This window comes from Hemitrygon akajei, chromosome 16 (genome assembly GCF_048418815.1).
Source record: "Hemitrygon akajei chromosome 16, sHemAka1.3, whole genome shotgun sequence".
NCBI lineage: Eukaryota > Metazoa > Chordata > Chondrichthyes > Myliobatiformes > Dasyatidae > Hemitrygon > Hemitrygon akajei.
Genome location: NC_133139.1, coordinates 23,366,474 through 23,392,836, shown reverse-complemented (window position 1 = coordinate 23,392,836; position 26,363 = coordinate 23,366,474). Strand labels below are relative to the sequence as shown.

The window sequence follows — 26,363 nt, the reverse complement described above, 5'->3', positions numbered from 1 at the left end:
GGAGACTTTATGCTTTAGTGTTGGCCTTTACACTCAATTGAGACTGCATAATTAATGGTTGTAATTTCGCTTTTGTACTTACATGGAGCTTATTAAGAATCCAGGACTCACAGAATAAAATCCTCCTCCGAAGGTATTGATTCATACTGGTCTTTAGCTCCACAAATGTCAGCTGTTGTGTAGTATATTACCAAAAGGGCTATTAATGTATGCCTGCAACCAGCAGGGCCTTGCATTAGTGAGTGCCATGGCCATCCACAATTATTGGTTCATAAGTAATCAGTCAGCAGCAAGGATCACTGGACCAGCAGATGGAAACATCTGATTTTTCCTACTTTGCTCAGGGAGAAATCACTTACCTTTTTTTGTGTGCAAAAGAATAACAGTTGTCAGTTCCATTGACCGAATATACATATACTGTATATATATATATATAACGAAATCCAGAAACATCCTAATCTATATTGATCTGCTTTTTAATCCTTTAAATTATGAGAAAGCATACTAATTATGTCACACTCCACACCTCTCCTCTATTACAGGTCTCGATCAGGAAACAATACACTGCAGCCTATAGAACATAAGCCCAAGAACAGCATTATATACTATTGAATAAACACAAGTTCCATTGGCACCACTATAGAACAGAGCATTACAAATACATAACAGAATATCAGTTTTTCAGTGGGTATGAAGATACTGCCAACCCTCCACTAAAAGGCAAATCTATCAAAATCAAATGCTCCTCAATGAGAGCACATGAAAACCCTGCATTGATTCACACTTCATTATGTCTTTCAAATGTCATTCACAAAGACATTTCTTAGAACTACATCACTGTCTTGCAAATATACTGTAATGTTGGTAGAATAAGTCAATGCCTGCAGCACTTATATAAAAAACATATCAGTTTCTCTCAAAGCACGGTTAAATGGTGCTCCACACTGCCTCCCAATATAAATTCAGTCACCCATGGCATTTAAACAGACAGATTCCATAATCTGTTTAAGTTTTTTGTACAAAATACAAAAAGACTATCAAGCTATATGGACCACTTCTCTGCTATTAACATTGAAGAGCTTTTACAGTAAAGAGCTTTTATTTACATACTTGACATTCAGTTACCTTTAAGTGGACAAAAGCATTCAATTCTTCCCTTGTTAAACAAACTACTGACACAATGTCTAAACCCTCAAGCCACAGACTAGGGCTACATCCACACTACGCCGGATAAATCAGTAACCGAAGCTTTTTCTCTTCGTTTTTACCCTCCATCCGCAATAAAATGGCGTTTTCGTCCCCTGAAACCAGAGCTTTTCAGAAACGCTTTCCAGGGTGGGTATTTTTGAAAATGCTGCTTGGGCAGATCAGTGTGGACGGGGTAACCGGAGACTTTTGAAAACGCTGTCAGACAGCAGCGCGCTATTTCATTGTTTTCTTGAACACAACCTAACAACTTCAAAACAGACGGCAAATAGACTGAAGCCAGAAGAGTTAGAAATGTACTCACCAAATACTTCGACCCATAACTTACTGAACAAATAAGTATACTGTACTCACTTTGCCCTGTTTTCTGTCCTTGCTTGTATGAAGGTGGTTTACCTATTTATGCAAGTACTTCTCTGACAATAGATGTGTAACAGCCGAATGTAACATTGTATGGAAATCCAAGATAATACTGATGCAGACATGTTTTATACATTTAATAAGGTGCTTTATTAATGCACCAGAGTTAGTCAGTTTTTCAATGTTCGTCATCAGCCGGGTCAATCTGTCCGTGAACTCCCTGTCGGTTGCCGCCGTACGCTCCAGTATTTGTGTTTTTTTAGTTTTAAGTTCTCCTGCACGAGAGCCAACAGCTGTCCGTCGTTTTAAGTTTTTCTAGTCTGTAACTACACAAACGCACACTTTTACGGCGAGATTTTGACACCAAACATGTTGCTTGTTTTCGGTAGATGTGTCCTGCATATGCACAGGAGGAGGAGATTCACCGAAATCTCCATTTCAGTGTGGACAGAGATATGTTCAAAAATGCATAGTGTGGACGCCTATCGTTTTTACGCGAAACCGGCGTTTTCAAAATTATCCGGTCTAGTATGGATGTAGCCTAGGCCTACTTGAAAGTAGTACAATTTGCACTTCTCAGGGGTCTGTGCCTTCAGGGACAAAACAGAGGAAATAAAATACAAGGAAATAAAATCCTTGTGTTTGAAATAAAATACATCAAAGGTTTTTCATGCTCACATTAATGGAGGAAACCAACTTGGTCCTAAATCACTGACTGAGATTACTCAGGAATTTACATATAGTGACAAGCTACTTCTGTGAGGCGCAGTGAAGCAATGCACAGGCAACAGCTTTTTGCCCAAGAGGGCAATTATACTCCTCAGAGCTTCTGCCAAACCCATCCACAGGAAACACTGTCCTTCCGTAAATTTACAAACATTGTGTGGAGTTCCTGCCACATCTGCTGGAATTATTTCCTGGATAGCTCCTTTTTAGAAAGCAAAGACCATAAGAAACCTCGGTTAAAAATAAGTTACAAACAGCACTATTTTTCTCTAAAGCACCGATCATTAGTGCGAGCTTTCACCAACTGAGGATGCCCTCCCCTGACATAGCAATACTTTGTGCATCTATACAGTGCTAATGATGTACTCTCTCTTGAAAATGCTGTTAATACTACAAAAGGAGTGCTCAAATCTGTTATCACCTGCTGTGCAAATGTACAGTTTCCAACAGGGGTCACTGAACAGAAATTTATGTTGAAGCTTCTCCATCTGTGACTTTGTGGGAATGAAATTAATGACGGGGCCCTCACTGTGGGGAAAACAGTGAATGCAGAGCAGAATTTGGAGAGCTTTATACTAATAAGTAGGAATGAAACTGATGCTTGGCAAGGTTCAAAATCACATCACAAAGGGTAAACTGAATTAATAGAAGTACTCAGACCTCAGCTGTGCAAGTTAGTTCAATTCTTCTACACCACTGGTGTTAGTGCTCCTTCTTGAGAGTCTCACATAGTGAGATCAAGGAGAAACTGGTTGTTTAATAATTAACAAATTTCAAAGTGTCCAGCATAAAGCTGAAAATAACAGCCTTCCACTCTCAATCCACCCAGATTTACACATTCTTCATGCCCTGCCACCATTTTGCAACAACTTGTAGTTCATTTAACTGGCTGTTGGAGGTAATCAGTGCTAAAAGACAATGGGAAGGAAGAGATGGGAAATTAGTCGTTTCCCATTTTGTATCAAGCTACAGGGATCCGTGGTTAGAACCTTGGCAGATGTTCCTCTCTCTCATCCAAAGGCAGAAAGAAAAAATGTAATTGTTATTGACCCAACCAAGCTGAGTGTGTCAACACAGCTGGAGTCAGGAATATGAAACCCCTGCTGTGTGATTGGTAGTACAAGGTGAAAAATGAATGATTCCTGTGGAATATCTTGGTTTCAATACTGGTGTACAGTGTTCAGTAGTGTTAGAAAAATTTCATTGGGCTATTGTATTTTAGTTTGAAAGCATTCTGGAGCAGTTAAATGTTTATAAATAGATTTTGTGCTGAAGCACTACTGAAGTTCATTAAGGAATTCAATGTGAAGACTTTTAAAACCCTGTAAATAAGTTAAACCTCATACAGCAAACATGCACCAATGAATTCAGCAGGCTATCATTAGGGTTTCACTATAGTGTGATGATGTGTGTGAAATCCCTGACTGAACTTGAAAATTCCCAGCTGTGATTGTACTTTTCCAGAGGGACTACTTGAGTTATATAATGTTAGGCTGACCTACAGATGGAAGCAATTTTGTATTAATTAAGAACACCACAGGAAATATACCAACACATTATTACAGTGCAATAGCTTAAATATTTCTTTTAAAACGCTTTCTGGTGATCTGCATTCAACACACTGAGCCCAGTGGCAAACTTGCACAGTATACTTGTGGTAAACATCAATCCAATTAAATATTCACAACAGCAACAGTGACTCTAATATTAACCATAGATGGAATAATAGGTCAAAAGATAACACACAAGTTGAGGATACAACTAACCATCTTGTCTAACCTGCGTACATGCCTTAATGACGTCGCAACGGAACCAAGACAAGTAGTCACCACTTTAGAAAGACGAGCCCAGCCAGCAGTCCGTAGCCCATGATCAGTGAAAGGACTTTCAGAAGGCGGTCATGCTTGTCTTCAAATTCTTTAACCAGAATTTCGAAGAAAGTGACAAACAGAAATGTTCCTGCAGCAAAACCCTGCAGCAGGACTGACGCGATGTGGCTACCCAGGCTGTTGGCACTCTGGATGCCCATCCCAATGCCTATCCCGGTTGGTATCATTGCACTAACCATCAGAGCTAGCTTCAGGGCATCTTTCATCGGCAGTGCTCCTTTCGCCATGCTCACTCCCAACGCCACAGCAGCTAGTGTCTCATGCACTGCCACTCCAATAAACAAGTTGATCACTTTTGCCGCTTTTTCTTGCAGACCCAGTGCCAAACCCTCAAATACAGAGTGTGCGGACAGAGCAAATACCAGGCTGAGCAAGCGCAAAGGGCTAGAATGGGACACCTCGGACACATTCAATGAATGGCAATGTGAATGGGATCTGTGCCTATAGAAGTTGCTTTGACCTCGTCCTGATGAAATGAAGGGGCTCTCATGCTCGGAATCACTGCCCCCCTCAGATCCGGCATTGAACATCTCCAAGTCTATGTATGATGGTCTCTCCTTTCGAAATGTCAGAATCAACTGTTCGATAAAGATAGTCAAGAAGAAACCCAGCATCATTGTCGTCTCACTTAGTGGGTAGTCAGTCGATATTTTTCCGATTGAAAGAAGCTCTTGAACCTACAATGGGAAATTAAAACAGGAAAAATTTAATAAAACTTATATTTCCCACAAATACTGCCTGGCTTGTTGAACACTTCCACCACTTCATGTCTTTATTTTTAGGAAATTATGTTTATGGTACAAAATTTTAAATTGAGCAGCAAGCCAAGTGACTTCCAACAATAAAAATAGAAGATATTGGATATGTTCAGCCAGTTAAGAGAAAGGGTTCATATTTTGCCTTTAAGTCACTGCCTAAATTAGAAAAAAAAAAGTTATAGATGTGTTAGGTTCACAAACCAGAAAAGTAGGGCAGGAATAAATAAATGAGAAGGATTTAAGGGTGAAAGCTGGAGAATGAAAATAAGAAAGGATGATAGTTTAAGATTATGTCAAAGGTAATATGTAAAGATGGGTCAATGGAGATGTAAATAAAACAGCAGAACCATTATGCAATTGCTGTCCTGACATAATTGCCTCACCATCTGGTATGAAGGCACCAATGCACAGGTTTGTAGTAGGTTTCAGAGGGTTGTAGACTGAGTCAGCTCTCCACCACGGGCACAAGCCTCCCTAACATTAAAACCATCCTTAAAGGGTGGTGCCTCAAGAACAGGCATCCATCATTAAGGACCCTCATCATCTGGAACACGTCTTCTTCACATTACTGCCAGCAAGGAGGTAGCCTGAAGACACACGCCCAACATTTTATAAACGGCTTCTTTCTCTTCGCCATTAGATTTCTGAACGATCCATCAATGCTACCTCACCATTCTTCTTTTGCTATATTTATTATAACTTATAGTAATTTGCTATGCCTGCACTGTACTGCTGCCACAAAACAACAGATGTCTCAACTAATGTCAGTGACAATCAACCTTATTCTGAAAAACAAATGTGGTGCGAAACTGAACAGTACTTGTTGCAAATTAACTTTTACATTTTTTTTCCACCAGCGCGGCCAACACTTACTGCCCACTTTCCAAATGACCACTGAATTCTTGTTTGCTTGGCGCCTTCAAAAGGCAGTTAAGAGTCAATCATATTGATTGGAGTCACATATAGGCTGAAGAGCTTCTTCTCTGAAAGAACATTAATTACCAATAATCCAGTGGTTTCATGGTCACTAAAGATAACTTCATCTATATGCATCTAAATTCCCCAGTCAACATGCCTCTGGACAGAAGCCCAGCAATTTCAATACTACTCTAGAACGTGCTCATCTGGCCCTCAAAAAGAGTCAGGACTGAAGCAAAATAGTGGAAGGAAAGCGAGATAAGGGTTTTCAGGTTCCACAGTAGCACAGCAGTTAGTGCGACACTATTACAGCTTGGGGTGTCAAAGTGCAGAGTTCAATCCTGGCATTCTCTGTAAGAAATCTGTACATCCTTTTCCTTGAAATGTGTGGGTATTCCGAGTGCTCCAGCTTTCTCCCATAGTCCAAAGATGTACCGGGCCGGTTAATTGGTCATTGCAAATTATCCTGTGATCAGGGTAGGGTTAAATTGGGGTTGTCCAGGGTTTCTGAATGGTGTGGCTCGAAGGGCCAAAAGGGCCTATTCCGTGCTGTATCTCTAAATAAAAATAAAATTTAAAACATGTCAGTTATGCTGGTGCCCCTTTCCTAGGCCAATTGCACCCAACACTGGAAGTGAATATTTTAGACTGCATGGGTTATCACACTCAATATCCAGTTCCTTTCATTATCCTGAGCTTCTCAGGAGATAAAGTGAGGACATTTAGCAAGGAACTCCCAGCGTTTTGTCTAGCTATTCAGGGCAAGTTGCAACATGCCTCTAAGAATCACAGGTGTGGCATAAACAGACTCCTTCTGCTAATGGAGCTTTGTCCCAGTGGCTTAGGAGTGAAGCTCAGTGTGATTATAAACCATGAAGTAATTACAAGATTTTCAGAGTTAGTATTTGTGTAGTTTATGCTATGCTTTAGATCATGAAGCAACCTTTCAAACCAGCACCAATAGAGATTTTATCCTTTCTTGGCAAAATTTGTGGATGGGCTAAGTGTTGTGGGGGAAGTTCAAGCAAATTGCACTTAAACTTTCTTAAATTAGTTCTACACATCCACAACAGGGCACTGCTCTTCCTTGGAATTACATGGTATATCAGGATAAACAAATTTAAGTCTCTTTATCAATTCCACCAAACCCCTGCCATACTTACTTTCTTTAAATGCATCACCGTTCACAACATAAGTGTCACACACTTTCAATAAAACTGCTGCAAATACTGTATTCAAACCAGGCACCCTCAGAAAGGTCATGGAAATAAAATATGTACTGTGTTTTTTTCTCCTTAACTTTCAGAGCACTGCCTATGTGTATCAGATTTCTGCCATCCTCATACTTAGCTTTAGGTGCATCAAAATTCGTTATTGAACCCAAAGTCATCTTTGCTCAAAGATATCACAAGGCTGAAGGGAACAGGGAGGAGAAAAGCTCTACGTTAAGGGAAGTGTTTTACTGTTAGAAATACATTGAATTTTAATCTGGCTCTATCCTGTGAATTAGCAGCAATTGGTATGCAGAGTGCAAAATTTTCTCCATGTCTTATGGTCCAAGCATGAATACCAGAGTGACAACTTCATCTTATTTGGATTTATTGCAATGAACTTCCCAAATTTAAGCCATCCTTCAAAGCAGAGGAAATGTAGGAATATACAAGATTGGAAAAAGAAGTGTTTCAGTCTATCTGGCCATCTCCAGACTTCAGACTCCCAATAGATGGGTCACTGCAAACAATGTTCAATTAACTTTCCTGCCAAGTGGCGAGCCAACTTCCTGTGAGTGTTCAAAACAACTTCAACATTCACCAGAAAGTGAATAACAATTCCTTGTGTGGATGGATAAGCTATTTCACTGTTGCCATAACAAACTGCATTTAGCATAGCATAATATCTCACCAAGCTTCACAGGAGTGTGGACAGGTAACAATGACACAAGCAACAAATCACTGCAAGAAAACTGCAAATGTAAAACTGAATGCAGGTATTTTTGCCTTTAAGATTGGAAACCACTCTTTTGGTTTATTTAGAGACTGCTTATAGATTATTGGCATTGGCTTTGTTTGATAAACAGACTGATGCACTGACCACTGTGGGAAACTGTACACTGTGGACAGGTAGAGTTGATGCACAGTACAGAGTAACTTTACTTAGAGAGCAATCTTGACATATCAAAACATCTAAACGCATTTCATAGGGGTAATATTAAATGTATATGGGCACTTAGCACATAAAGTTCAAAGCTCAAAATAAATGTATTATCACATAATATGTATGTCACCACATACAACCCTGAGATTCACTTTCTTGCCGGCATTCTCAATAAATCCATATAATAATAATCATAACAGAATCAATGAAGGCCCACACCAATTTGGGCGTTCAATTAGTTTGCAAAAGACAACAAACTGTGCAAATACAAAAGGAAATAAATAATAATAATTACAATATAAATAAATAAGCAATAATTATTGAGAACATGAGATGAAGAGTCCTTGAAAGTGAGTTCACAGGTTGCGGAAGCATTTCAGTGATGGGGTAAGTGATGTTGAGTGAAATTATCCCCTTTGGTTCAAGTGCCTGATGATTGAGAGGTAATAGCTGTTCCTGAATCCTGAGACTCCTATGCCTTCTTCCTGATGGCAGCAGTGAGAAGACAGAATGGCCAGGGTGGTGGAGGATAAGTCATTGATGATAGATATTGCTTTCCTGCATCAGCGTTTCATGTTCATGCCCTCAGTGGGGCAGTGGGCTTTACCCATGATGGACTGGGAGATATCCACTACTTTTTATAAGAAAATAGAAGGGTAGATGACCAAAAGGATGACCCAAGATAGTTTTTTTGAGGATCTTAAAGGAGAACATCAAGGTAGAGAGGTTTATACTGGCAGTTCTCAAACCTGCATACCATTCAGCTGCAAGCATAGCCAGGGATTAAAATTGTCAATTTGTAGACAGCTATTAATGGAGAAGCAAAGATCTCATGGGCTATGGAAAGTTACAGAGATGGGATTGGGAAGAAGATAGAAAGATTTGAAGACAAAAATGAAATTTTTAAAACACTGCTAAATCACAGAACATGAGTCTGAACAATAAACAATATTTGCTTTTTGAAGGATAGCAGAATGGAAAAGCTACACTCAGTGGCCACTTTATTGTGTACAGGAGTAGAACCTGATGTGGTCTTCTGCTGCTATAGCCCATGCACTTCAAGGTTCAACGTGTTGTGGATTCAGAAATACTCTTCTGCACACCTGTACTGTAACAAATGGTTAGTTGAGCTACTGTCAGCTTCACATCAGCTTGAACCAGTCTCATCTGACCTTTCTCATTTACAAGGCATTTTTTGTCCACAGAACTGCTGATCATTGATTTTTTTTTGTTTTTCGCACCATTTACTGTAAACTTCAGAGACTGCTGTGTGTGAAAATCCCTGGAGTTAAGTAGTTTCTGAGATAATCAAACCGCCCCGTCTGGCACCAACTATCATTCCTCGGTCAGAAACACTCAGATCACATTTCTTCCCTATTCTGATGTTTGGTCTGAACCTCTTGACCATGTTTGCATGCTTTTATGCATAGAGTTGCTTGCTGCCACATGATTGACTGATTAGATATCTGCATTAACAAGCTAGTTTAAAGGTGTAACTAATAAACTAGCCACTGAGAGTATGTATTAAAGAGCTTAATTTCAAAAAAGTTTAAAATAAATAGGCATGAGTCAAGGTAAATGGGAGGTTAACAGCACAATAATCTCACGTTTACTGAATTTCAGCGCAAACCTTCTAACAAGCAATGGATTAAACACTTCCCTGTTTTGGCTCAAATAGAAACCCACTCAGAACTTATTTAAAAAACACAGTCAAGAAGATCATCAAATCTAATTTCATTGACAAGATATGAAAAAGATATTAAGCAAATCATTGTACTATGGGTTCTTCAAGGTGAACCACAATGTTCTCAAAGATTTTCCAAGAATTTTATTATATTACTTCCAGGAATCCTTATGATTTAACAAATGAATTCTGGTTTGCAAATGATTATAATCTACCTTTGCATAAAGAAGAAAATTTATGACATAGCTTACCACCTCCTAATGGCACTTGGTTCAGTGCTCTGCAGGGTTATTATTATTTTAAATGCACATCCAAATACTTTTGTTAAAAACTATTCTTTCAAGCATAAGTTCCAGACCCCGGAAATTCGCTAGTTGCAAAAAACGAAGTTTTCCTTATCTTCTTTCCAATCTGTTCAGATTATTTAAAATCTATATCTCCTGTTTTTTGACTGCTTTGACATTGGAAATAGGACCTTCCTATTTATTCTTTCTGGATTCCTCATAATTCTGTTGGTTAGGGTGGGAGAGGGAGCAACAGTGGCTGACCCTCTGGCACAGAGTCTGGCCCTGTGGCTCAGAAGGGTAGGGAAAGGAAGAGGATGGCAGCAGTGATAGGGAACTCTATAGTTAGGGGGTCAGACAGGTGATTCTGTGGACACAGGAAAGAAATACGGATGGTAGTTTGCCCCCCAAGTGCCAGGGTCCAGGATGTTTCTGATCATATCCACGATATCCTGAAGTGGGGAGGTGAACAGCCAGAGGTCATGGTACATATTGGTACTAACAACATAGGTAGGAAAAGGAAGGAGGTCCTGAAAACAGACTACAGGGAGTTAGGAAAGAAGCTGAGAAGCAGAACCACAAGGGTAGAATTACTGCCTGCACCACATGACAGTGAGTATAGAAATAGGATGAGGTGGAGGATAAATGCGTGGCTGAGAGATTGGAGCAAGGGGCAGGAATTCAGATTTCTGGATCATTGGGACCTCTTTTGGGGTAGGCGTGACCTGTACAATAAGGATGGGTTGCACTTGAATCCAAGGGGGATCAATATCTTGGCAGGAAAGTTTGCTAAGGCTATTGGGGAGAGTTTAAACTAGAATTGCTGGGGAGTGGGACCCAAACTGAAGAGACAAAGGAAGGGGTGGTTAGCTCACAAATAGAGAAAGCTTGTAAGCAGTGTGAGAGGAAGGACAGGCAGGTGATAGAGAAGGGATGTGCTCAGACTCATGGTTTGAGATGTGTCTATTTTAATGCAAGGAGTATCATGAACAAAGCGGATGAGCTTAGAGCATAGATCAGTATGGAGCTATGATGTTGTGGCCATTACAGAGACTTAGATGGGTCGGGCAGGGATGGCTACTTAGAGTGCCAGGCTTTAGATGTTTCAGAAAGGACAGAGAGAGGAGCAAAAGGGGTGGGGGCAAAGCACTGCTGATCAGTATTAAGTGTCACAGCTGGAGAAAAGGAGGAAGTCATGGAGGGATTGTCTACGGAATCTCTGTGGGTGGAAGTTAGAAACAGGAAGGGGTCAATAACTCCTCTAGGTGTTTTTATAGACCACCCAATAGTAACAGAGACATCGAGGAGCAGATAGGGAGACAGATTCTGGAACAGTGCAATAATAACAGGGCAGTCATGATGGGAGATTTTAATTTCCCCAATATTGATTGGCATCTCCCTGGAGCAAAGGGTTTACATGGGGTGGAGTTTGTTAGGTGTGTTTGGGAAGGTTTCCTGACACAATAAGTAGATAAGCCTAAAAGAGGAGAGGCTGTGCTTGATCTGGTATTGGGAAATGAACCTGGTCAGGTGTCAGGTCTCTCAGTGGGAGAGGATTTTGGAGAGAGTGATCATAATTCTATCTCCTTTACAATAGCATTGGAGGGAGATAGGAGCAGGCAAATTCGGAAAATGTTTAATTGGAGTAAGGGGAAATATGAAGCTATCAGGCAGGCACTTGTATGTATAAATTGGAAACAGGTATCCTCAAGGAAATGTACGGCAGACATGTGGCAAATGTTCAGGGGATATATGCTTGGCGTTCTGCATAGGTACATTCCAATGAGACGAGGAAAGGATGGTGAGGTACAGGAACCATGGTGTACAAAGGCTGTTGAAAATCTAGTCAAGAAAAGCAGCTTACTAAAGGTTCAAAAAACTAGGTAATAATAGAGATCTAGAAGATTATAAGGCTAGCAGGATAGATCTTAAGAAAGAAATTATGAGAGCCAGAAAGGGCCATGAGAAGGCCTTGGCGAGCAGGATTAAGAAAAACCCCAAGGCATTCTACAAGTATGTGACGAGCAAGAGGTTAAGACGTGAAAGTACAGGACCAATCAAATGTGACAATGGAAAAATGTGTATAGAACTGGAGATGGTAGCGGAGGTACTTTATGAATACTTAGCTTCAGTATTCACTACGGAATAGGACCTTGGCAATTTTAGGGATGACTTACAGTGGACTGAAAAGCTTAAGCATATAGACATTAAGAAAGAGGATGTGCTGGAAAGCATCAAGTTGGATAAGTCACCAGTATTGGACGAGATATACCCCAGGCTACTGTAAGAGGTGAGGGAGGAGATTGCTGAGCCTCTGGCAATGATCATTGCGTCATCAATGGGGACGGGAGAGGTTCCAGAGGATTGGAGGGTTGCAGATGTTGCTCCCTTATTCAAGAAAGGGGTTAGAGATAGCCCTGGAAATTATAGACCAGTGAGTCTTACTTCAGTGGTTCGTAAGTTGATGGAGAAGATCCTGTGAGGCAAGATTTATGACCACTTGGAGAGGCATAATATAATTAGGAATAGTCAGCATGGCTTTGTCAAAGGCAGGCTGTGCCTTACGAGCCGGATTGAATTGTTTTGAGGATATGACTAAACACATTGATAAAGGTAGAGTAGTAGATGTAGTGCATATGGATTTCCGCAAGGCATTTGATAAGGTACCCCATGCAAGGCTTATTGAGAAATTAAGGAGGCATGGGATCCAAGGGGACCTTGCTTTGTGGATCCAGAATTGGCTTGCCTACAGAAGGCAAAGAGTGGTTGTAGATGGGTCATATTCAGCATGGCGATCAGCGACCAGTTGTGTGTCTCAAGGATCTGTTCTAGGACCCCTTCTCTTTGTGATTTTTATAAATGACCTGGACGAGGAAGTGGAGGGATGGGTTAGTAAATTTGCTGATGACACAAAGGTTGGGGGTGTTGTGGATAGTGTGAAGGGCTGTCAAGAGATTACAGTGGGACATTGATAGGATGCAAAACTGGGCTAAGAAGTGGCCTTCATCAACCTTGGGATTGAGTTAATGTATAGGACCCTGGTCAGACCCCACTTGGAGTACTGTGATCAGTTCTGGTCACCTCACTACAGGAAGGATGTGGAAACCAAAGAAAGGGTACAGAGGAGATTTACAAGGATGTTGCCTGGATTGGGGAGAATGCCTTTTGAGAATAGGTTGAATGAACTTGGCCTTTTCTCCTTGGGAGAGATAACCTGATAGAGATGTACAAAATGATGAGAGGCATTGATTGTGTGGGTAGTCAGTGGCTTTTTCCCAGGGCTGAAATGGCTAACACGAGAGGACACAGTTTTAAGGTGCTTGGAAGTAGGTACAGAGGAGATATAAGTTTTTGTAAAGCATAGAGTGATGAGTGTGTGGAATGGGCTGTCGGCACCGGTGGTGGTGGTGTCTTTTAAGAGACTCATGGATAGGTAGATGGAGCTTAGAAAAATAGAGGGCTATGGGTAACCCTCAGTAATTTCTAAAGTAAGTACATGTTCGGCCCAGCGTTGTGGGGCGAAGGGCCTGTATTGTGCTGTAGGTTTTCTATGTTTCTATGTTCTAATTCTATACAATCCAGTTAAGTCTCCCCTCAGCCTCTACTGCTCTAAAGAAAACATGTTCAGTGATTCCTCAAAGCTACTATTTACAAGTCCTAGCAAAATCCTTTTAAGCCCTTTTCTGCCCCTTCATCAATGTAATCACTATCTTTACTCCAAAGCGATGCCAAGTAATATACACACTACTCAAGCTGTGGCCTACCTCGTGCCTTGGCTGAAAGGAAAGCATCCTGTATATTTGCTAACCATTTTATTGCTGTTGATGTACATCCAGTCCAAGGTCCCTATGTTCCTTCATACTCTCAATATCACTCTCATAGTGTATTCCCTTGCCTCGTTGCATCCCTCCAAAAGCATGCCCTCATATCACAAATGATCTGCCCAAATGACCAGCCTACAGCTTTCTTCTTCATTGTCAACTGCATACAAATTTAGTAATAACTGAAAATATAATTATCATGGAGAATGATCAGGTCTTAATCCTTATGCTATATTATTGAAAGCGTGGAGCTGAAAACTGAGCTCCGCAGAACTCCACCAATAACAGCCTTTCAGTCACACAAAAAAAATACCAATTAATCAATTCTCTTCACTTCATATCTGAGACATTTCCAGATCCAATCTTCTGTAATACATTGGATTCCATGGAATTTTAACTTTTGATGCAAGGGAAAAAGATATATTTAATGCATGACAATTAACAGAAGTAATATAACAGAACAGAATATCAGAACTGTAGGGATTTGGGAATAGTTGAAGCTCCTTGCTGATGTCCTACATCTCGGCAATATTGAATTTGTAATTGCTGGAGGAGCATAATTTCCCTCAAAAATAACTTGGAGAGATCTTGCATTTGAAGTACCGCGTGCAGCTCTAGTTGCCCCATTATATGAATAAAGTGAAGGCTTTGGAAGAAGTGCAGAGAGATTGCACTCTGAGTGCAGAGAGATGATATCTGGATCATCTCTCCAGGATGATCCAGGAGATAACCAGATGATATCTCCAGGATATCAGGATGATAGCTGGTTTAGAGAATATTAGCTACAAGGAGAGGTTGGGCAAACTTTAATTATTTTCTCTGGAATGTTGGAAGCTGAGAGGTTTATAAATTTAAACACAATGAAAGTTTATAAAATTATCAGGGGCAAGGACAGAGAGACAGCTCAAATCTTTTTTTCAAGGGTAAAAATGTCAAATATTAGCAGGCAAGTTGTTAATGTGAGAGGGAGAAAGATTAAAGGAGTTATGTGGGGCAAGTGTCCTTTTTTAAAAACAGTGGTGGGTTCTAGGGATGGCATTTAAAGAGGCATAAGTGGCAAATGAATATTCAGTGTCTGGAAGGATATGGATCATGTGTAGGCAGAAGGAATTATTTTAATTTGGCATCATGCTTGGCACAGATATGGTAGGCTGTACTGAGTTCCCATGCTGTACTGTCCTTTGCTCTATGACCAGCCTCTATGTGTGACGTTCAAAAGTCTTGCTGAAATCCAGGCTGACATCAAACTCACATCTTTCATCAACCTACCTTATTACCTTCTCAAAACAGTTTGCTAATCAGACATGATCTTTCCCTAACAAATCCAATATGAATCTGCGCTTTTCTAACTGAAACTTTTAAGGTTTTCCTTCAAAGTCGATTCCAATAATCTCCTCAAAAATTAACTCAAAGTTAAAACACCGTGGCCTGTAATTACTTGGTTTACACTTTGTTCCTTTTTAAACAATAATATAAGATTAGTCGTCCTGCAGTCCACTTGCATCAAACCACAACTGCCTGAAAAATGCTAATAAGTGCTTTTGCAATTCCGCCCACCCCATTTCTTTTTTCACCCTAGAATAAATTTCATCTGAGCTGCATGATTCAACCACTCTCAAAGATGCTAACTCCCCTACATTTGCTCTATTGTTATCTTTACCCTGGCCAATATTTCACACTCTTCTCCAGCTACACCATCATCGTGTTCTTTTCTTTTGGTGAAGTTAGGCACAAAGTATTCATCAATATCCTTGCTCACATCCTCCGCCTCCACATGGAGATTATCTAATTAGATTCCACTCTTTTATTAGCTCTCTTCTTGATTCATTTCTGCATTCTCTTTAATTTTACAGGCCAATATCTGTTTTATGTCCTCAAGGTGTTTTCCTGATGTTCCATTGATTTTACCCTTGTAATTTCTATATATACACTAACTATATTTAGCTTCTGCTTTTTGACACAAGTTTCTGTTTTGCCTTATGTTACCCTCCATGCACCTAGTCATTCAAGCAGCTCCAGATTTAGAGCCTCTGCCTTTTACTTTGCTGGCACATTTATCCTTAACCACCTTCCAATAGAAACACTGATTAACCTTTGTAGCTATTTCCAGAATACTTCTGCTAAATCACTTCCTAGTTTGGTAATAAATACAAGGGATTCTGAAGATGCTGGAAATCTAGAGTAACACACACAAAATGCTGGAGAAACACAGCAGGACAGGCAGCATCTATGAATAGGAATAGTCGACATTTTGGGGCAACATCTTTCATCACTGATGTAGCCTTCTCTACATTGGTGAGACCCATCAAAAATTGAGGAGCCGCTCCATCTGCAAAGAGTGGAACTTGCCAGTGGCCTAACATTTTAATTCCAATTCCTATTTCGACATGTTGGCCCATGGCCTCCTCTTGTGCCACTATGAGGCCACCCTCAGAGTTGGAAGAGCAACACCTTATATTCTGTATCGGTAGCCTCCAACCTGATGGCATTAATATCAATTTCTCCTTCCAGTAAAGATATTCTCCCTCCCCCTTCCCTCTTCTTCCACTCCCCAATCTGGCCTTTTACCTCTTCTCACCTGCCCATCACTTCACGCTGGGTGCCCTACTCCTATCCTTTCCCCTATGGTCCACTCTCCTCTCCTTTTCCTTCTTCTCCACCACTTTATCTTTCCACCCATCTGGCTTCACCTATCACCTAGCTAGCCTCCTTCCTCTCCCCAACCTTTTTATTCTGGCATCTTCCCCCTTCCTTTTCAATCCTGAAGAAGGTTCTCTGACCGAAACTTGGACCCTTTATTCCTCTTCATAGGTGTTGCCTGACCTGCTGAGTTTCTTCAGCATTTTGTGTGTGTTACCTAACCTGGTAAGTTTGATCTTCATCCTATTTGAAACCTTTACTTGTTAAAAAAAACTATTGCTCATGGTCTTAATCTATCAATACAATTAAAAGTAAATGCTCTCACCTTTTCCCTCACAACCGGCAGCAAAGCATTAAAGCAGGTTGCCAGAAAGACTCCACCACCAAAGGAACTGCAGACTGACAGCAGCCTCCTGGACTTGTGCATTTTCTCATGGTTGGCTTGTATGATCCGAACAGGAATCAAGGAACCCAACATCATCAGGATGAAGACCACAACCATGCAGAGAAGCTTAATTACCAAAACATTCATCGTTGAACACAAGCAGTGAGCTCTTCGCTCACAGAGTGGATTCAGCCACACAGTAAAGATTGTTGACTTTGTTTTTTTTAATGTTTTAGTTATGCTGCTGTCTGCTGTTTTCAGCCATCTTTTCTTTCGTCACAAGGACAACACAATCGTATTAAGGATCCTCTCCAGCGGTGTGACAATGTTTCCAATTTCATTCCAACTAGGAAAGATAAAAAAAACAAAATTATGACAAAAAAAAATCTTCTACACATGCTTGTAAAGAATTTTTCTTTTGCAGATCACTGATTGATATTACATTCCTCCTTCAGGTCCCAGTGGATGGGGAAGAGGAGGGTAGTATTAAAAGAAAGACACAAAATGTAATTTTTGATAGGCAAGGCTGTAACACTGAAAAATGGAAAAGACAGCACACCCTACAAAAATGAGAAAGTAATAGGCTCAAATAGTATATTATTTATTAACCATCAAATCTACAGGTCGCATAAAATCCTACAAGACATCACTCCATTCCTTTCATACTAGAAGAAGGCTTCTGAAGGAAAACTGTAATACCCTTTGGTGGTAGAAAGTGTGGAATGAGCTGCCAGCACAACTGGTGCATGCAAGCTTGATTTCAATGTTTAAGAGAAGTTTGGATAGGTACATGGATGGTAGGGGTATGGAAGTCTCTGGTCTCAGTGCAGGTTGATGGGTGTAGGCAGTTTAAATGGTTTGGCATGGACTAAATGGAACAAAGGGCCTGTTTCTGTGCTGTACCTTTCAATAACTCTAACAATGACTTGGCTATGTTGGATAGGCCCCTATGCTTACATGCCCAATACTAGACTTCTGAAACAGAACTCAGAAAACCTTGGTGAAAATACATTATCCTCAATTCCAAATAATTGCCTAATATTTTAGCAGCAACGGTGCTGCTACCCTCCAGCAGGAAGGAACTTCTCACGAGCTCCCATCTAAGTGGCAATGATTAGCTGGTTAGTCCAAGGCAAAGTGTTAATAACCTTTGACTAACAGTTTTGTGGCTAGAACTGCTGGGTAGTGGTCAGAAAAGTGTGAAACATTGCTTCCCTTTTCTAATTCCAGAACACCGAGAACAATGTATTTTTAAGAGTATTGGCAACAACGTAGGAAAAATAGGAGTTTTGAAATTACTGCACTACTCAGGCATTAAAATTGGCATAAAATTGGTAGCATTCAATTCTTTGTTAAATGCTTTGGGGTGTTTATAGCATCTAATCTGTACACATCTGACTTCCAATATAACTCGGAGTCCTGCCATGTGCAGAAGTTCGCTGATGACACGGCCATAGTGGGGTGTGTCAGGAATGGACAGGAGGAGGAGTATAGGAAACTGATACAGGACTTTGTGATATGGTGCAACTCAAACTACCTGCGTCTCAATGTCACCAAGACCAAGGAGATGGTGGTGGACTTTAGGAGATCTAGGACTCATATGGAGCCAGTGATCATTAATGGAGAATGTGTGGAGCAGGTTAAGACCTACAAGTATCTGGGAGTACAGTTGGACGAGAAGCTAGACTGGACTGCCAACACAGATGCCTTGTGCAGGAAGGCACAGAGTCGACTGTACTTCCTTAGAAGGTTGGCGTCATTCAACGTCTGCAGTGAGATGCTGAAGATGTTCTATAGGTCAGTTGTTGAGAGCGCCCTCTTCTTTGTGGTGGCGTGTTGGGGAGGAAGCATTAAGAAGAAGGACGCCTCACGTCTTAATAAGCTGATAAGGAAGGCGGGCTCTGTCGTGGGCAAAGTACTGGAGAGTTTAACATCGGTAGCTGAGCGAAGGGCGCTGAGTAGGCTACGGTCAATTATGGAAAACCCTGAACATCCTCTACATAGCACCATCCAGAGACAGAGAAGCAGTTTCAGCGACAGGTTACTGTCGATGCAATGCTCCTCAGACAGGATGAAGAGGTCAATACTCCCCAATGCCATTAGGCTTTACAATGCAACTGCCAGGACTTAAGAACTTTTTAAAGCTATTATTAATGCTTTTTGAGCTAGTGATTTAGATGCATATCATATTATTACTGAGTTAAGTATTGTATTGTATGTAATGAGTTTTTGCTACAACAAGTGTATGGGACATTGGAAAAAATGTTGAATTTCCCCATGGGGATGAATAAAGTATCTATCTATCTATCTATCTTAAGAAGTGAGCAAAAAAATTTGGCATATTGAGTATTATGTGTGAAAATGTGAAGCTTTTCTCATTTGGTAAAGATAAAAAGAAGAGAGATTATTTAAAGAGAGGAATACCACAAAAAAAGCTCCAGCACTGATGGGTTTGAGAGTCCTGCAGCATGAAACAAGCACACAATTATGGCTGGTCATAGGGAAGGCTGGTAGAATATTGGTTCTCCCTTCAAGACAGTTAAAGAATGAAAGCAGCAAGTCATACTAGGCACACAAGGCATTAGTAAGACCATATCAAAAGTATTGCAAACACCTTTAGTCCCCCTATATAGGGAAAGATTATTTCAGTGGAAGCAGTTGAAATAAGTTTCATTCGAAACAGTCCCACAAGGATAAATAGGTTGAGACTCTTTTTATATTAAGAGAATATAATCATGTACAAGGATTTTATATTCTTATAAGAAGATTCTTGAGGCATAAACAGTAAATCCTTCAAGAGAACCACAACCTTATCACGGTTAGGGGGCTTGCATGCCTCAATGACCCAGGCAGCTACATTGGCTGGAGTCAGGGCTTTATGCTTTGGCTCTTGGTTGGGTCAGCTATGCCAAACAGGTCAAAAGCTAGAGGCCAGACTAAGAGTAGTCCACCAACCCTCCAGGTGCGGGGGTTCAGCTCAGGGCTAACAACCCTGACTGGTCAAACAATGGAAACAGCAGTGTTTCGACATCTGCGTGCGATGGTATTCCTGAGCCTCCACCTGGAACTTGCATGGGTGACAATAGTGAAAACCAAAAGGAAGCTACAGGCACAACGAAGGATGCCCTGAACTCTGCCAGTGATGGAGGACCTTCACTGCTGCCCTAAATACCAGCAGGCATAACAGGCAGTTAAGTACAGAGAGTAAATGCTGAGATGTTTTCCCACTGGACATCTCAGGTCCAGAGAGCATGGTCCTAGAAAGAGGGAATAAAATGAAGAATAACTTTTTTTCAGGGGGGTTAATTCTTTGGAACTCTGCCATAAAAAGTTGTGGAAGCAGAGTCCTTGTATAGAGATTATCATAAGAGAATAAAGTGCTGAGGGGACAAGGAATATTGGACCATCCACGACACTAATGAACAGCAGAGCTGGTTCAAGAAAATGAATGGCCTACTCCCATTCTGACTTTTTATGGTTTTATTTCAGAAAAGCAACACCAGTGATTTCACAAATTCTTGGAGATAGATCTATTGACCTGGAAACTGTTTTAGGGATCTCACTGCTGGTTTTCCACCAACTTCCAGACTTGCCTTGTGATTTCAAGTAAATAGAGTGCAAAGTGCAAAATAAATTGCTGATTTCTATTCCATAATATCTTCTAGATAATCAGTAGCATATAAATTGCACATCTTGCCATTCCACTTACATCAATTCTTATTATCAAATGGACATATATAGCACAGTAACTGGAAAGCGAATGACAGGCACCTAGATGCCATATTTTCAGTGGGTAAGATGTTTAAATATCAGAGATAACCCTTGCTGACTCCAAAATGTCTTTCAATAATTTATACTTCAGACACCCTCATTCCTCATCTCATATGCTCCAACTTACTGTACTATCAGATCTAACTTAACCACATTATATTCAGGAAGATCTTTCAATGGTCAAGACTCCACTGTCAAACAGCACATGACTATGTGCCCAATAGTCAGATTCCCTTTTGCACTAGGGTGATGACTTTCACTGTCAAATAACTCTCTGCCTCATACATTCAGAATGTTCTATCGGTGATGCCGCTGCAGGATGCTCCCTTAGCATTTGTACCCAACAGGCCATACCCCACCTATTGTTAAACAACTGCTTATTGTTTTTACATTCGGGATACTACTTACAATATGCACCTGCTATCAAACAGTTCTTACTTCTTGTACTTAGAAGCCCCCTTCCCCACAGTGTTGACCTCCACGGTAAAAAACTCCCTATCTCTTGAACTCAGGAAGAAAGGCACTAGCTCACAGTTAAATCGTTCAAAAAGCTGACATCTAAAAAAAGACCAAAGAGCAATGCCCACTTATATCACAGTCAAATAGCTTTCTTCTTGTGTTGAGGAAACTCTCGATAGTTATATTCTACCCAAACAAATCGTGTCTCTCGTGTTCAAGCCTTTAGTGGCAGACACCACCTACTGTCAAATAACTTTTTTTTTTAATCCCCATTTGCCAAAAATGCCTCACTACAAACTGACAGCACTCACGTTCAAACAGGTCATTATCTCTCGCACTCAAGAACACCGCCCCCCCTTTTTCAGGTGATGTCACCCTCAAGAAATCACCACCTAAGGTCAAACAGGTCCCTGCCTCTCGTATTCAGGAAACCTCGACCATCCTCAATCAACCTGTTCACTGCCTCTGGACTTAATGACCTCCCCTCCCTCAGCACGGGTCGCACTGACCTGCCTCTCCACCGCTGACAGCCCGGATGAGTGTTTGAATTCTGATTGGGCGCTCGGCGTCGCGAAAAACTCACCGGAGTCGATTATTGGTTGCATCGCCCTGTCAGTCAGTGAAACGCCCTCCCCCTCAGATATCTCCTGAGCAACGCTTGCCTCATCCCACGTTAATTTACAGTTCAGGAGGACTTTCACTTTTTAAAAAAAAAATGAGTCCAAGGGCGAACTCCAACAATAGGACACGTGAGGGTCCCACTTATGGAATAATTAATTGTAAGGCTATTTGTGTCCTAAATCTCACTGCGTTCCTCAGTGTTGGCGATTAATTTCCGGTGGTGGAGAATTCTGGTTCCGGTCAGAACTTGAAGCTTGGTTCTTTGCAAACGTCAGGTTGGGGATGGTCGCAAATTCTAGTTAGTCTTTTATGGGCGTAAATTATTTTATTTGACATTTATTTGTCTTCAGTTATAGTTACACAAAAGCCCAGCCTCAGCTGAACTTACTGATTTATACTGCATTGTTATTTATAGCGCCTCTCGCGTACCTTTTCCAAACATCTTGAGTAATGAGAGCAACTCAGCAGGTCGGGTAGCATCTATGGGAAAGAAAAAGAGTCGACATTTCGTGCCGATGCCCTTTCAAAATATCCCAGTGTTTTGTAGTTAATGAAGTCTTTTTGAAATGTGGTTCTTATTTCGCCGACTTGGCCATTACGTGCACCGGCAACGTAATAATTATATTTGGGTTGTAGATACAGGGATAAATGTTCACGGAAGTCTCAGTAATTACTTTCTCAAAATAATAGCATACCATATTTTACTTCAGCACAAGAGAGCAGGCAGGACTTTTATCTGAAAGATGATTGGTAACTCGAGAAGCAAAATCTGGTTGAACGGGTTAGATGTTTAATGCTGTGATCCTTGTTTGCATAGCAATTTCTGTTTGGAAACAACACTGCATTCATTGGGTGTGCAAATACTTTAGATTCCTGAAATTATTTTAGCACGGGTTAGCACAACACACTACAATACTAGCGACCTAGGTTCAATTCCTGCGGCTGCTTGTTTGTACCTTCTCCCCGTGAGCGCGTGAGTTTCCTTCAGGTGCTCCAGTTTCCTCCCACAGTCCAAAGATGTGATGTACTGGTTAGTAGGTTATTTGGTCTTTGTAAATTGTCCTGTGATTAGGCTAAGATTAAAATTGGGACTGCTGGAAGGGCCTATTCCAAGCTGTATCTCAATAATTAAATAAATTTCAACAAATGCAAAACATTTACACCACAATGCATGGTTTGATGCAGAGTACCTTGAACGTTATACAGCAAAACTCAGATAATCTTCCGTTCATTGTTTGGAAATCCCAGTGGTTCAGCATTTCACTAATAGGGCCTTGTTTCCTTCACTCCCTCCCTAATATCACTGGCATATGTCAGGAAATTTGATGTCTTTGTGGCAGCAGTACAATGCAATATACAATAATATTAAAAAGAACTGTAAGTATATTTTAAGTAGTGTAAAAAAGTAGTCAGGTAGTGTTCACAGGTTCATTCAGAAATCAGATGGCAGAGGGGAAGAAGCTGTTCCTGAATCGCTGAGTGTGTGCCTTCAGGCTTCTGTACCTCCTACCTGATGGTAACAGTGAGAAAAGGGCATGCTTGGGTGCTGAGGGGTCCTTAATAATGGAGGCTGCCTTTCTGAGACACCGCTCCTTGAAGATGTCCTGGGTACTTTGAAGGCTAGTACCCAAGATGGAGTCGACTAAATTTACGACCCTCTGCAGATTCTTTCAGTCCTGTGCAGTAGCCACCCCCCCCCCATACCAGACAGCGATGCAACCTGTCAGAATGCTCTCCACAATACATCTATAGATGTTTTTGAGTATTTTTGTTGACATACCAAATCTCTTCAAATTCCTGATGAAGTATAGTCGCTGTCTTGCCTTCTTTATAACTACATGGATATGTTGGGACCAGGTTAAATCCTCAGAGACCTTGACACCCAGGAACTTGAAACTGTTCACTCTCTCCACTTCTGATCCCTCTATGGGAATTGGTATGTGTTCCTTCGTCTTACCCTTCCTGAAGTCCTCAATCAGCTCTTTTGTCTTACTGACGTTGAGTGCCAGGTTGTTGCTCCACTAGTTGACATATCTCATTCCTGTATGCCTTCTTGTCTCCATGGTTATACCAACAGCAAATTTATAGATGGTATTTGAGCAATGCCTAGCCACACAGTATGTTTCAATGTAACTGGGACAAAGCTAATCTTTTAAAAATTAAAAGTGGGTTGGGTATTAATAGGAGTAATATTCAATGGTCTATAAAGCCAGTCTGGCTCAAGCAGTCTGAAGATTCTGGAATTTTGGAGTTATACTATTACATATCAGTGCTGCACAAGAATTTCAAGCCAAGAGTAAGTTTCCAACCTACAGTTCCTGGTTTCGAGGGAATGAGACAATCTCGACCAAAACATATTGCTTGAGTTGGCAGGGTTAGAGTGGGGACTGAGGCTTTGGCAAGATGAGGTAGCGGCCAAGGTGAGTTTCTAGTAAGTTTTGCTTTCTTTCTTCATTGCTGTATAAGTTGAGGCACTGTTGATGGAGGATAGGCAGAGGACAGGCCATAAATGCAGACAGTTGAGTGGGTTAAGTTGTGTTTAATGAGAGAAGTATTGGATTGATGAACTTGGGAGCATGGAGCAGTGCACTGATCTCCAATCTTGTGGCTATTAAGGAGATTTGGCTATCACAAGGCCAGGAATAGCTGCTGCCTGTTCCAGGGAAGTTTCAAAGGGAACAGGGAGGGAGGTAAAGTGGCAGGGGAGTGGCATTGCTAATTAGGGATATTATTGCAGCTGCTGAAAGGGGAAACATCATGGAGAGATTGCTGAATCAGTGTCAGTAGAAGTCAGAAATAGGAAGGGAACATTCATTCTATTGGGGGTATTCTATTCCCCCGCCCCCATACAAAAAGGTCATTGTGGACCAGATCAGCAGGCAGATTTTGGAAAGGTGCAAAAATAACAGGGAGCAGGGTTTTGCCATCAGCGACTTCAACTTCACTAACATTGATTGGCACCTCCTTAGAGCAAGAGGTTTAGCTGGGGAAGAGTTTTTTTAGACGAGTCCAGGAAGGATCCTTGACACAATATATAGACAGGTGAACTAGGAATGAAAGGGTTGTCATACGAGGAACGTTTGATGGCTCTGAGTCTGTACTTGCTGGAATTCAGAAGGATGAGGGGGGATCTCATTGAAACCTTTCAAATATTGAAAGGCCTAGGCAAAGTAGATGTGGAAAGGATGTTTCCCATGGTGGGAGAGTCTAGAATAAGAGGGCACACCTCAAGATAGAGGGGCACGCTTCAAAACAGAGATGTGGAGAAATTTCTTGAGCCAAGGGGTGGTGAATTTGTGGAATGTGTTGCCACATGCAGCTGTGGACGTGGCATCAAAGGTTACGGGGAGAAGACCGGGAACTGGGGTTGAGGAGCAGATTTTTAAAAATGATCAGCCATGATTGAATGGCAGAGCAGACTCGATGGGCCAAATGGCCTAATTCTGCTCCTATGTCTTATGATCTTACTAGAGGAGAGGCCATACTGCATCTAGTCCGAGGCAAAGAACCTGGTCAGGTGACAGATCTTTTGGTGGGTGAGCATTTCAGATACAGTGACTTCTGGCATTGCTTTGGACAAGGATAGGGGCAGACAGTATGGAAAAGTATTTAACTGGGAGAAAGCAAATTATGGTGCTATCAGGCAGGAACTTGGGAGTGCAAATTGAGAACAAATGTTCTCGGGAAAATGTTGAGGTTGTTTAGGGAAAAATTGTATGGTTCTGGATAGGTTTGTCACATGGATGCAGGGACTGGATGGCAGGGTAAAAGAACCATTTTTGACAAGAGAGGTGGAACATCTAGTCAAGAGAAAGAAAGAACCATCCTTCAGGTTTAGGAAGCAAAGATCAGGCAAAGCCCTTGAGAGTTACAGGGTAGCCAGGAAAGAGCTTAAGAGTGGACTTGGGAGAGCCAGAAAAGGAGGCATGAGATGGTCTTAGCAAGTACGATTAAGGGAAATCCCAAGGTGTTCAACCTGTATGTGAGGAACTGGAGTATAACTCGTGTGAGGGTAGGACCAATCAGGGATAAAAGAGGAAACGAGGAGTCAGAGGATGTAAGAGAGGTCCTTACTGAATACATTGCTTCAGTATTCACCGGTGAGCGGGACCTTGATGGATGTGAGGCCAGTGTGTAACAGGTGCTGGAATATGTCAAGGATGTATTGGAACTCTTGAAAAACATAAGGATAGATACTTCCTTGGGTCTGATAAGACATAATCCAGGTTATTATGGGAAGCAAGGGAAAAGATTGCTGCACTTTTGATGATGATCTTTGTGTCCTCACTGGCCACAGGAGTAATACCAAATGAATGGAGGATAGCAAAAGTTATGCCCTTGTTCAAGAAAGGTAATAGGGATAATCCTGAGAATGACAGATCAGTGAGCCTTAATTCAATGGTGGGTAAACTATTGGAGAGGATTTTTGGAAACAGGAGGTAAGAGCATTTGAAGAAGCATAGTCTGATTAGTGATAGTCCTGACGAAGGGTCTCGGCCCGAAACGTCGACAGTGCTTCTCCTTATAGATGCTGCCTGGCCTGCTGTGTTCCACCAGCATTTTTGTGTGTGTTGTTTGAATTTCCAGCATCTGCAGATTTCCTCGTGTTTAGTGATAGTCAGCATGGCTTTGTGAGGGGCAGTTCCTACTGAAAATGTTGATTGTCAACTCTCCTCATAAATGTTAC

The 26,363-nt window shown here is 41.2% G+C and overlaps 1 protein-coding gene across 4 annotated transcripts; it reads right to left on the bottom strand.

Moving 5' to 3' along the window:
- Positions 1–1,345: 1,345 nt before the first annotated feature.
- LOC140739825 (zinc transporter ZIP3-like) lies at positions 1,346–21,596 on the bottom strand. 4 transcript variants are annotated; one of them, XR_012101759.1, is made up of 4 exons: positions 21,565–21,596; positions 16,766–17,171; positions 4,059–4,858; positions 1,348–1,892 (listed from the first exon to the last, which is right to left on the bottom strand). XR_012101759.1 is itself a non-coding variant. In XM_073068391.1 (4 exons), the coding sequence occupies exons 2-3, from the start codon at positions 16,970–16,972 to the stop codon at positions 4,118–4,120; spliced, it is 948 nt and encodes a 315-aa protein (XP_072924492.1). In that variant the 5' UTR covers positions 16,973–17,171; positions 21,565–21,596; the 3' UTR covers positions 1,349–1,892; positions 4,072–4,117. The 4 variants fall into 4 exon arrangements, 3 of the variants coding, with proteins under 3 accessions (XP_072924490.1, XP_072924491.1, XP_072924492.1); XM_073068391.1 differs by having other exon boundaries at positions 1,349–1,892; positions 4,072–4,858; XM_073068389.1 differs by having other exon boundaries at positions 1,346–4,858.
- Positions 21,597–26,363: the final 4,767 nt, after the last annotated feature.